The following is an 11,803-nucleotide window of genomic DNA, read 5'->3' on the forward strand; positions in this document are numbered from 1 at the left end:
CACAGTGCTTTCATTAACAGGCGTACAGTGCTTTCATTAACAGGGGGACTGAGTTTGAACCGTGAGGTTTTGTTGCAGCTCTATACAACCCTGGTGAGACCACACTCGGAGTATTATGTTCAGTTCTGGTCACCTCATTATAGGAAGAATGTAGCTGCTTTAGCGAGGGTGCAGAGGAGATTAACCAGGATGCCACCTAGATTGGAGGTTTTGTCTTATGAAGAGAGGTTGAGTGAGCTACGGCTTTTCATGTTGGAGAGACAAAGGATGAGAGGTGACTTGATAAAGGTGTACAGGTAATGAGAGGCACAGATCAAGTAGATAGCCAGAGACTTTTCCCCAAGGCAGAAATGGCTGTCGTGAGGGGTCATAATTTTAAGGTGATTGGAGGAAGGTATAGGGGAGATGTCAGAGATAGGTTCTTTACACAGAGAGTGGTGGGTGTGTGGAATGCACTGCCAGTGGTGGTAGTAGATTCAGAGACGTTAGAGACATTTCAGTGTCTGCTGGACAAGCACATGGATGGCAGTAAATTGAGGGATGTGTACGTTAGGTTGATCTTAGATTAAGATAAATGCTCAGCACCACATTGTGGGCTGAAGGGCCTGTACTGTGATGTACTGTTCAATGTTCTATGTGCTATACCACTCAGGGTCTTAGCTGTTTGAATTAAGTTCCCTCTTACTCTTTAAACCTCCAGCAGATACAAGCCTAGTTTATCCAACCTTTTCTCATGAGATAATTTGCCCTTTTTCGTCAGGTAAATCTTCTTGGAATTGCTTCCAAAGCATTTACAGCCTTCCTGATATAAGGAGGCCAGTATAGTATAGAATTTCAGATGAGGTATCCCCAGTACCCTATATAACTGAGGCATAATCTCTCTACTTTTTATTCAATTGCCTTTTCAATAAAGACAACATTCTATTAGCTTTCCTAATTATGCTCACCTCGACTGCTTCTCTGGTATTGTTATGTTTCATTACTGTCTATGATCTATTTACAGTCTATTATCTATAACATTTACCATCTGCCATCAAATCTTGTTTTTAGAGGCCAGTAAAGAAGCTTCTCTTTCTCATGATTGTTAAACTCAATGCTTTTTTAATCAGCCACTTTAATGCATGGATAACAGGTGTCTAAACTGGAGCAGGAGCTGCTTGTGTGCTTAGCAAGTTCTTTAGTCTTGCTGTGGTATTACTACCAACCAGATGGCACTGATCCCTTTATCCTTCCATATGAACGTGCAATTTAGCGTGTGGACTAAAATGGGGAAAGTGACACTTCAGTAGTCATTTACATTATCCAGTGCAGCTACGGTAATCAGGTTCTGTTTTATACACCAGTGACCATAGCCTTTTGAAAGATTGTCCACATCTCAGGAAAGCGATATTGGTTTGCAGTACAGATTCATCAAGTGATCCCAAAGCTAATGGAGGGAAATATTAGGATATGTTGTATAGACTTGACTTGTATTTCCTTGAGTGTAGAAGATTTAGGGTTGAATTAATTCATGTGATTAAATGATAAAGGGATCCAGTCAAGTAGAATACAAATATCTCACTCTGATTATACCGGAGGAAGAAAAAGCATATTTCTAAAAAAAAAAGAGGTAAAAAAGGGGTAGTGGAAATCTGGAACTCGATTCCTCCGAAAAATCGGGAAACACATGATGAACTGACATATTCAAAACTGAGGTTGGTAGAGTTTTCTTAATTAAGAGTATTGTGTGATAGTGATGAGAGGCAGACCAGCCAGGATCTCAGAGATTGGCCTTCTTTCTGTGGCAAGAAGAGTTCAGGCTTGCAGAGGATTATTAAACAAAATGAAATCAAACCATTTTCCATTTGTTTTAATCTCGTTCAGTTTCTGAGTTGGTTAATACTTGAGCACTTCAGCTGACTTGAGTGAAATATAAACAAGGTTTTCTTTTTGATTTGTGACAAAAATTCCATCACTTTTTTTTAAAATGATTGAATCCATTCCCTTTCCAGTGTTACCTGTACCTGTTCTTCATCTCAACGCGGATGATCAAGGCAGCTGGAGCGTTTATTCTCATTTGTATATGCAATTTTTATTTATTTGGGCTGAGGAACGTTTGGCAGATTCTCTTCCACTTAGGGGTGGCCTTTCTCTCCACGCATCAGATATTATCAAGAAAACTCACTGAGAAACAGCCCGATTGTGGAGTTTGATACTCAAGTACCTGGGACCAAGGACTCATCCGCACTTATGGAAAGGAATCAAAACTGAGTGTTCTCAAATGTGCCTTCAATATGTTTAATAATATTGTCATCATCACCACAGAAACAAAACTCTTGAGACTTAAAGGAGGGAAGATAAATTGGTCCCCATTCTCAAATGGATTTTTTTTGAGGAGGAAAGGAACATAATGACTTGTTTACTGTGTGTTACCTTACAAATACTTAACACTAATCCACAAGATCAGCAGTGGAACACTAAAACCATAATTCCTGTGGTGCTGAATGAAGAAGTCAAGATGACAAGTTAGTTTCCAAGGGAAGCAGGTTTACAGGCAGAAAGTCATTGGACAAGGGAAATGCGGATGTATTCAACCCTTATCTTAAAGTCACGATTCTGCTCTTTTATATTTCAGCTCTAAATTGCTACATCCAGGTTTGTTATGGCAATTGCCTGTGAAAGCTTGCCTCACTGTCCCTGGTAGTGTTACCAGTAATAGTACTGCAGTGTGACCACTTTGAAGAGGTGTAACTAGAAGATGATAGGTTTACATGTGCAGGCTCCATTCTAAGTGTGAATGTTAGCAGCTTCTAATAGAAAAAGGGAGAAATATGTGTAAATACATAAGTTTTATTTATAAATGCAAAGATGGTACTCATGATAAATTGCTCTACATAAAACAAATGGTGAGTTAAGCCTGTTGTCTACATGTTAAGTTAGAAAGCCTTTGCTCAGGCAGCTGGATCTTAAGTTCTTTCACCTCGCATTTTAGGTGCCAGATTCATATTCATGTTTAACTGTTTTGAGTGAAGTGGGTTTTCAGTGTTGAAAGATTTTATCTTATGCATCAGGACAGAATTACAAAAATACCAGATCTCACTGGGAGTGACAACTGATGCTTCAGAAGGCATTGAATGGTTGACAAGTGAACTCTGATTAGTCAAGGTATTGCATGGAGAATGCTTGGAGGAGCAGTTGACTCCCGAACTTTTGTTTAATTTCACACTAGGAAAATCACCTCTGATTGATCAAGGCATTGCTAAGGTGAATGCACCGGGGATATTGTCCCACAACCTTGCATTTGGTTCAGAAAGTCTCAGAAGAACATGTTCTTTCTATTTCTGAAGGACAATGCCCTGAGTATGAATATATGTAGCTTCTAGCAAGAGTAGGTAAGTTGTGTTGCAAAACTTAGAACATAGTATCAAACTTTAGATATGATTCCATAATTAAACAATACTTACTAAACAACTGTGATTGTGCTAAGAATTATGTGAATGGTCAATTTAAGATTATAAGATTATTTGCTGTTCTTGTGATTCTGTTCTGACAAATGCAAGGCAACAAGTTTCAACAGGGATGACTTTGTTAATCTTGAATATTGATAGGGAAAAAATCATTTATGGGACACATCAGGGGATAAGGTGTCAAAGTTTAATCCAATAGTTCACATTTCCAAATGTAATTATACCGTCTGAGAAGAAAGGTGATGTGATTTGTCTGAGCTCAGCTGTTTCAGGAGACTGGCCTTTTGTTTAATTAGGAGGTTGTACTAACATCATGCTGTGTTTTTGCAGCCAAATTACTTAATCACCCTCCCTCCTGTATTAAGGGCACCCAAATTATTCTAATCCATCTTTTCTATGCTATGTGATGCAGCACAGGTGAGCATATTCTGACGGCGCAGTAATATGCTTATGGAAGGATGGAAATTGATGAACATAAAGTTACTTTAATAAACAGTGACTCAAAGACCATGGAATAATTATGGCACAGAGAAAGGCCATTCAGACGTCATGTCTGAACCGGCTAAAAGGAATGGAAATCTCATGCTTACGTTTGAATCATAGAATTACTTCAGATGTTACAGAACCCCCATTACTTGGTAAGTTTGCCTTATTTATTTCGCAGGGTGAATTTGTTGGCAAAGGCAGGAGTTCAGCTTGCACTGGCTGTTGCTCAGAGTTGCACCCTGTTGGGATGGTAATTGTAAGAATTGCATTGTAAGCCTATATGAGCTAAATGGCAGCAGCTTCCTATTGGTCATCAGCCATCATGGAGTATTGTCAGTATTAACATCTGCTGATGCAAGCAATGTCAACCATTCAACCATCCAGTAATCCCATCCCAAAATTGAGGCAGAGGTTGTAGGGGAGTTGCTGAACCATGTATCGTAAGCATTATTTAATTTATTTCATATTTACATAGCTGGCATTAATTGCCCTTCCCTGGTGCCCAAAAAGGTGAAAAGAGGATCTGCCTGGACCACTATAGTCTTTGATAAGATCTTCATCACAGAGACTATGTTAGGTAGAGATTTCTAGAGCTTTGCACCCAGCAATGATGACATAATGGTTTTACCCAGAATTATCTTAAAGTTAGATTACTGTTGTTGCTTATTTTAGTTTCAGTGCACAAAATGTTGGCTAGAATTTTAATTTCTTTTTATAGCATGAATTATTTTTAAAGGAAATTTTTAAATGCATTTTATTTATTCTACTTTAAATGTCATGCCTTGGCTGGCAATTTCATGGAAGAGTTGTCTTGTAGATGTTACTCAATGGTTTCCTTCTGTGCTGTTACAGATTTTCAATGTTCTAAAATCACTGTACTTTGCAGAACCTATTCACATTTTGGAACAAAAGGAATTGTTTTTGTGAATAATGTTTTAAACTTGATTCTCCACTAAGAAGCATAAGTTTTAAATGGCAGTTGGTGCCCATCTAAAGGGACTACTCAAATCTTATACACAACAGGATCATAGCAGAGCACAGAAGGATGGCAGTCAGCCCATCTAACCAGTGCTCCCCCATCATTCCTCTCCATCTTTGTACATGCTTTCCCTTGCATTCTAAACCATAACCACTAGCTGTGCTTAGAAAAAAATGAATTTTGCCATGTTGTCATTCAGTTTGAAGGCAATAATTTTTCTCTGTCCACTTTGGTTAGGCTTCTTATTATTTAGAACACTTCTATCAAATCTTCACAACCTTTCCTGTTACAGGTTTTATAATTACATGAGCACTCATCTAGTGATTAACCGTCTTTGCCCTAGTATCCAGGTAATGTACACAAATCTAACCTGATGTTCTTCTTGTCATATGCCTTCAGAACCAGAACAAGTAATAGGTTTCAAAGCAGTATGGAAGTTCTGGTCCCTTGACATTCATGACTGTTGTGCTGGTATTGGGAGGAATGCCCACATTCAGGGTAATATAGGTGTGCTAACCTTAAGAGCAAGAGGAAGTGCTCTCATATACAGCATGGCTTTGCACTAAATAGGCTGTACTGGTCAAAGGGTGGAATCTTCACTCTGATAGTTAGATATCTTGTAGAGGGAGACAAACAAGTTACTGAGTGGTGTGGAGAAAGGACAAGTACTAAGAAGACAAGTCTGTCTCAGACTCTAACAAAATAGCAGGTCAAACCTTTTGGTGAAAATGTCCCAACGTCTCTTTATGCCCCAGCAGTTTACAGCAAGTGCACCTGGGCAGAGATCTCTGAGCTGGCACTTTTGTTTTGAGTCAGCAGGTGTTCTGTTGGGGTCTGTGAGGGAGCCAGGGTTAGTGAGAGGTTGTGTAATCTGTATTCTAAATGAACTGTATTATTTTGTGAACAGCATACTGCTGAGGACAATGGAGGGCTCTTCTGGTGCACTGGTACTGTCCTACCTCTGAGTCAGAAAGCCCAGGCTCAAATCCCACCTGGTCCAGATGTCTTATAACATCTCTGAACAGGTTGGTTAGAAAATGTCTTTTGGGGACACCGGTGACCTCAGTGCACATTTCCTGTCAACCGACTAAAAATGACTCTGTGAAATTGTTGCAGTGGGATTGTTTTGCAATCACAACAACACAGTTTTGAGGAAGGGTCACTCATCCTGAAGCATTAATTCTGATTTCTCTCCACAGATGCTGCCTAGCGTGCTGAGCTTTTCCAGCAGTTTGTATTATTGTTTATGTTTGGAAGCCTCATCGCTAATGAAGTATATGTGCACGGGGAAAGGTGTTATAAGTTTAAAAAAAAATCATTCGTCTTTTATATTTATCTGATTTAGGTAGGAAAATCACACCCAAACCCTAAATATTGCACGTCAGAGTGACTATAGCCACCTAAATAGTTTGAGAGCAACTCAGTTAAGTTTGTTGACGTCTTAAACATTAAGCTTCATAAAACAGGGAGACCAGGAATTTGCCACTTTGATGTGAGTGGTAAATGAAACTGCTCATATGACAGAAGTTTACTCCCTGGGATTTCAGGCTTTGGAAGGAGTTAAGGGGATTCTTTTTGACTTCGGGCAATAAAGTGGATGATTGTTGCTGAAGATGCCAATTATACATCTCTTCCTGTTTTTGTTGATCCAAGTGAATCTTGATAGATTGGATAGCCCTGCTCTTGTTCCTGTATGTACAGTGGGAGTGGTGTGTAACACGTAGATGAAACAATACTTGATCATTTCACATTTGTGTCATGATCCTAAATTGGCCCTTTTTATAACCACCTTCATCAATTTCAAAAGCACTTCAGGAAAATTCGTAACCATTTTCGGGGAAATGGGATCACATTCCCTTTCACTAAGGACCCTGTAGTGTGGCTAAGATCATGCTTATCTAGTGGCCCACTTGCTGTGGTTAAGTGTGGTAGAGAACTTCCTTGTGTTTTTCTTGTGACTACACTTGCATTCAGATGATGTACCAGGATGATTGGTTTGCAGGTAGCTGGACAGATTTTGCAATGTGTGAGAGCATAAGAATTTGTAAAGTATAGGAAATTGCCAACATACTTATTATATTCTTGTACATTGACTACATGAATCTGTCATTTTGCTGTCAAAATCCCTGCACAATCTCCAGTGCATGTGTGTGGGATGGATTTAGATCCACTTCTTGATGATGAGCAGACTGCCATTCATGACCAGAAATGTCGGAGTGTTATTGAAATTTAGTGCCTCTGCTCCATAGTTTGAAGTAATCAAATTCTCTTGAGTTTAGACAGTTTTGTGCAATGTGGAGGGATGTTGATTGAGTGAGGAAAAGCAAGGATGAAATACAGATAAAGTAATGGAAGAAAGAACAGACCAGAGGGACTGATGGCCTACTGCTCCTCCTGTGTTGCTGCAGAGAGGACATTAATTCAGTTAGAGCCATAGAGATGTAGAGCATGGAAACAGACCCTTCGGTCCAATTCGTCCATGCTGACCATTGATCCGAACCTAATCGAGTTCCATTTGCCAGCACTTGGCCCATATCCCTCCAAACCCTTCATATTCATATACCCATCCAGATGCGTCTTAAATATTGCAATTGTACCAGTCTTTATTTTAATTTTAATGCCACCTTTGCAGATTTCACAAGACAATGCTTGATCATTATAATTTCAGAGCTCCCAGACACGGGGAACGTTTTCACAACTTACTAGTGCATTGATAGCTTTTTTTCAAAGAAAGCCTCAACTAACAAGAGGGGCTTTTCTTTATTCAGAGCTAGTATAATTGATCTGTGACCAGCTCTTGCTTTGCATGTTACATTGATTGGTCATTTGTCTACATGACCTTTAGAGTCTGCCTTATTCATCAAATGCAGTGTCACTGACTGTAGAATATAAGTCATGTAGTTAGAAGAGATGAAAAAACCCCATTGATATTGCTTTGCATTCTAACTTCTAGACTCTTAAGTGTGGAGCAGTGTTTTAGCATGTGTTAATAACTCATCTACTTGGGCGGCACAAAAAATGTAGCTTTGCTACTTTATGTTAACACACCTGCAGTGTGATTATTGGAACATGTATTTTCAAGGATAAACCAGCCTTGATTTAGAGATAGCTTTGCACCATTCCAGTTTCACATCAGCTATATTATACAACTGCTTTCCTTGCTGTGTAAGATTTTAAAAAGAGAGGGGAAGAAATGCACAGGCAGTTAAGCCATCTAGCAAGGTTTTAAATGCCACTTGTTACTATTTCATTGTGAACCTTCTTTCCCATTGCTAATATTAATATGCAACTAACTTCTGGATGGCATTGTGTAGAGCTGTAGACTTGAGTGTGCAGTGTTCTCTTCTGCCTAACTGGAGATGAGGCACATGCTAAAATCTGACTTGTGCTTGCTAGCTCAGCGGCCATTGACGGAAGCTATCGGTCTCTACCTGTGCAATGATAGCTAACCGTCTAACTGAGGGAATGGTGGGACAGTTGTCTTCAGCTGGAAAACATGGAGGGAGTTTGGTACCATCAAATATCTTCTAATCATTTATTAGTTTGAGAAGAGCTCTACTTTAAAAATTACTTTGGAATTATGTCAGACTTTGTAAAAAAAAAAGCAAATGTCATGATGTATTTTATGTGACAGTCAGAGGTACTTTTAAAATCTTACAGCATAGAACTAGGCTGTTTGGCCTGTCTTACCTGTGTAGATCAGTCCCGTGAAAAACTGAATAAAATTTCAAAGTATAGTTATAAACCTTTACTTCAACTGAAAAGGTGTACCTTTCAAAATGATCCATTTTGCACTGTGCTACAATAACTAAAGGAAAATGTCTATCAATATTTTATATGCTGTGTTTCTCATTAGTCTCAATTCTATTGCATGTCAAAGGAAATTTCTTTATGCATCATTGAGGAAATTACTGAAAAATAAAGATCTATTCTTCAAACATATTTGATTTTAGTTTGAACCAAGCCCCAGTTGCAACCATGAGGACAGCCACGACCTTGATGAAGAAAGACACAAAGTAATCGGAAGAATCTGAAGAAGAGTCACTGGACTCAAAATGTTGACTATTTTTCTCTTCACAGATCGCTAGCATTTGCTGTTTTTGTTTTCTATTAACCTGAATGATGAATTTGGTTGCTGTGTGCTATTGCTTAAACTGGCACAGGATGAATATAGTCAGGGAGTTAAATACATTGCTTAAAGTGTATTATGGGAGGAATGTGTTTCACTTATTGGGACAGAGGCACCAATCTAGAAATAGAAGAGAGTTCTTCCAGTGAAGTAGGCTTCATTTTGAACTATCCTGGTGTCAGTATCTTGGTGTCAGCATCCTGGCAAATCGAATGACTAGGAGAGCAGAGAGAGCTTTTTAACAGGAAGGTGGGATAATAAGCAAAGAAGGTTATGGCAACTATTTTGATTATGATACACAAAATGGGACAGAAAGGGACAGTATACAAGCGTAGGAAAACAGCAGCAGTTAGGGTCAAAGCGGGACGGTGAGAAGCGAAATGTAAAACGGTGAAGCCAATTTTGGATTACTGTATTCAATTCTGGTCTCCCTGCTATAGGAAAGATGTTAAACTTGAAAGGGTGCAGAAAAGATTTTCAAGGATATTCCTGGGGTTGGAGAATTGGAGCCATAGGGAGAGGCTGAATAGGCTGGGGCTATTTCCCTGGAGTGTTTGAGGCTAAGGGGTGACCTTATGGCACTTTATTAAATTATTGAGGGACATGGATAGGGTGAATAGCCAAAGTCTTTTCCCAGGGTAGGGGAGTCCAAACTAGAGAGCTTAGTTTTAAGGTGAGGGGGAAAGGTAGAAAAGGAACCTAAGGGTCTATGTTTTCACATAGAGGGTGATGCGTGTATAGAATGAGCTGCCAGTGCGAGTGGTGGAGGCTGGTACAACTACAACATTTAAAAAGGCAACTGGATGGGTATATGAATAGGAAGAGTTTAGAGGGATATGGATCAAATGCTGGCAAATGGGAATCGATTAGGATATCTGGTCGGCATGGACAAGTTGGACTTTCTGTACTGTATAGCTTCATGACACTAAAAAGGCAAAATTAATAGCTGTTAATTACAGTCAGGGGAAAATATCCTGAGGGCAAACAAGTAATATAAAACGAGCAGTAAATGTATTTATATGTAAATATACAAAAAAGGAAGAGAGGCAAAAGTGAACCCAAGTACCTTAGAGAATGAGGCTGGGAAATCTGGAAATGGCAGAGGATCTGAATAAATATCTTGCATCAGTCTTCACAGTAGATGACACTAATAGCATTTCGCAAACACTATATAACCAAGGGGTTAAAGGTAGGCAGGACATAAAATAATGATCACTAGAGAAAAAGTATTAGGAAAAACTAATGGGTCTAAAGATTGAGACGTTCCCTGAGTCTGATGGGATATATCCCAGGGTATTAATGGATGTAGCTGCAGAGATAGTGGATGCCGTAGTAAGAATCTTCTGAGAATCCCAGAAAAGATTTAGGAAAAGCCCTACTGGATTGGAAAGCTGCCTTATTCAAAAAGGGGAAAGCCAAAAAGCAGCGTCTATCGAGCACTTCGATTAACGTCTGTCATTGGGAAAGCGTTAGATTATACAGCATGGAAATGGACCCTTTGGTCCAACTTGTCCATGCAGACCAAGTTTCCCAAGATAAACTAAGCCTGTTTGTCTGCATATCCCTTTAAACTTTTCCTATTCATGTATCTTTCAAATGTCTTTTAAATGTTGTAACTGTACCTGCATCACCACCTTGTCTAACAATTTATTCCACACATAAACTAGTCTCTGTGTGAAAAAGTTGCCCCTTTTAAATCTCTCACCTTTCACTTTAGCTGTTGATCAGTGGTTGATTTTTAATGCTTGATGTTTAAAAAAAATTAAATATTCAATTTTTAAAATCTTTCGCATGCTTAAGATTAAAATCTGTCTGTCAGAAAGAGTAGTTTTTCAGAGTGACGGTTGATAGATTAAGAGCTGGTTTCACAGTAGGATCAGTCAGATAGATGGGTGACTGTTAGGAAAGGTGAGAAGGTAGTTCAGAAGTCTCATGTGGCTATTCCCCTGTCAAGCAGATACCTTGTTTTGGGTACTGTTGCAGGGCATAGTCTCTCAGTGGAAAATAGATATGGCGATCAGATCTTGGGCCTAAGAATGAATCTTATGTTCAGTGGGGTTTGCCAAGATTTAAAAGAATAATTGTTACAGAAATAATTGTTTTCAGGGACTCAAATAGGAGATTCTGCGGCAGTGAGCTTGAATCAAAGTTAGTATGTTGCCTTCCTGGTGCCCAGGTTAATGAAGTCTCAAAACAGTTGAAACATGTTGTCAAAGAGAAGAAGGAGAAGCTGGAAGTTGTTGAACACATTGGTAAGAATGATATGGTTAGGGAATAGAGTCATAGAAATGTACAGCACAGAAACAGGCCCTTCGGTCCAAACTGTTCAGGCCGACCAGATATCCCAACCCAATCTAGTCCCACCTGCCAGCACCTAGCCCATATCCCTCCAAACTCTTCCTATTCATATACCCATCCAAATGCCTTTTAAATGTTGCAATTGTACCAGCCTCCACCACTTCTTCTGACAGCTCATTCCATACACACACCACCCTCTGCGTGAAAAGGTTGCCCCTTAAGTCTCTTTTACATCTTTCCCCTCTCACCCTGAACCTATACCCTCTAGTTCTAGACTGCCTGACCCCAGGGAAAAGACTTTGTCTTATTTATCCTATCCATACCCCTCATGATTTTGTAAACCTCTATAAGGTCACCCCTCAGCCTCTGATTCCAACAGTGGCCTAACCAATGTCATGTACAGCTGCAACGTGACCTCCCAACTCCTGTACTCAATATTCTGACCAATAAAGAAAAGTATACCAA

The 11,803-nt window shown here is 39.4% G+C and overlaps 1 protein-coding gene across 3 annotated transcripts in view; it reads left to right on the forward strand.

Annotated features, from left to right (window-relative positions):
* The window catches only part of sec22c (SEC22 homolog C, vesicle trafficking protein), a 37,692-nt gene extending 26,864 nt beyond the window's left edge, over positions 1 to 10,828 (forward strand). Inside the window, exons 7-8 of one of the 3 annotated variants that reach the window (XR_006311754.2) lie at positions 1,992 to 4,084; positions 8,865 to 10,828. Coding sequence is in view for 2 of the 3 variants with exons in the window: in XM_043690839.2 (XP_043546774.1) it covers positions 1,992 to 2,192 (201 nt within the window). In the remaining variant the exon portion in view is untranslated. The other 2 variants (XM_043690840.2, XM_043690839.2) reach the window with 2 other exon arrangements.
* The last annotated feature ends 975 nt before the right edge of the window (positions 10,829 to 11,803 follow it).

This window comes from Chiloscyllium plagiosum, unplaced genomic scaffold (genome assembly GCF_037043375.1).
Source record: "Chiloscyllium plagiosum isolate Xiang-an unplaced genomic scaffold, Cpla_swu_hap1 HiC_scaffold_5, whole genome shotgun sequence".
NCBI classification, from domain to species: domain Eukaryota; kingdom Metazoa; phylum Chordata; class Chondrichthyes; order Orectolobiformes; family Hemiscylliidae; genus Chiloscyllium; species Chiloscyllium plagiosum.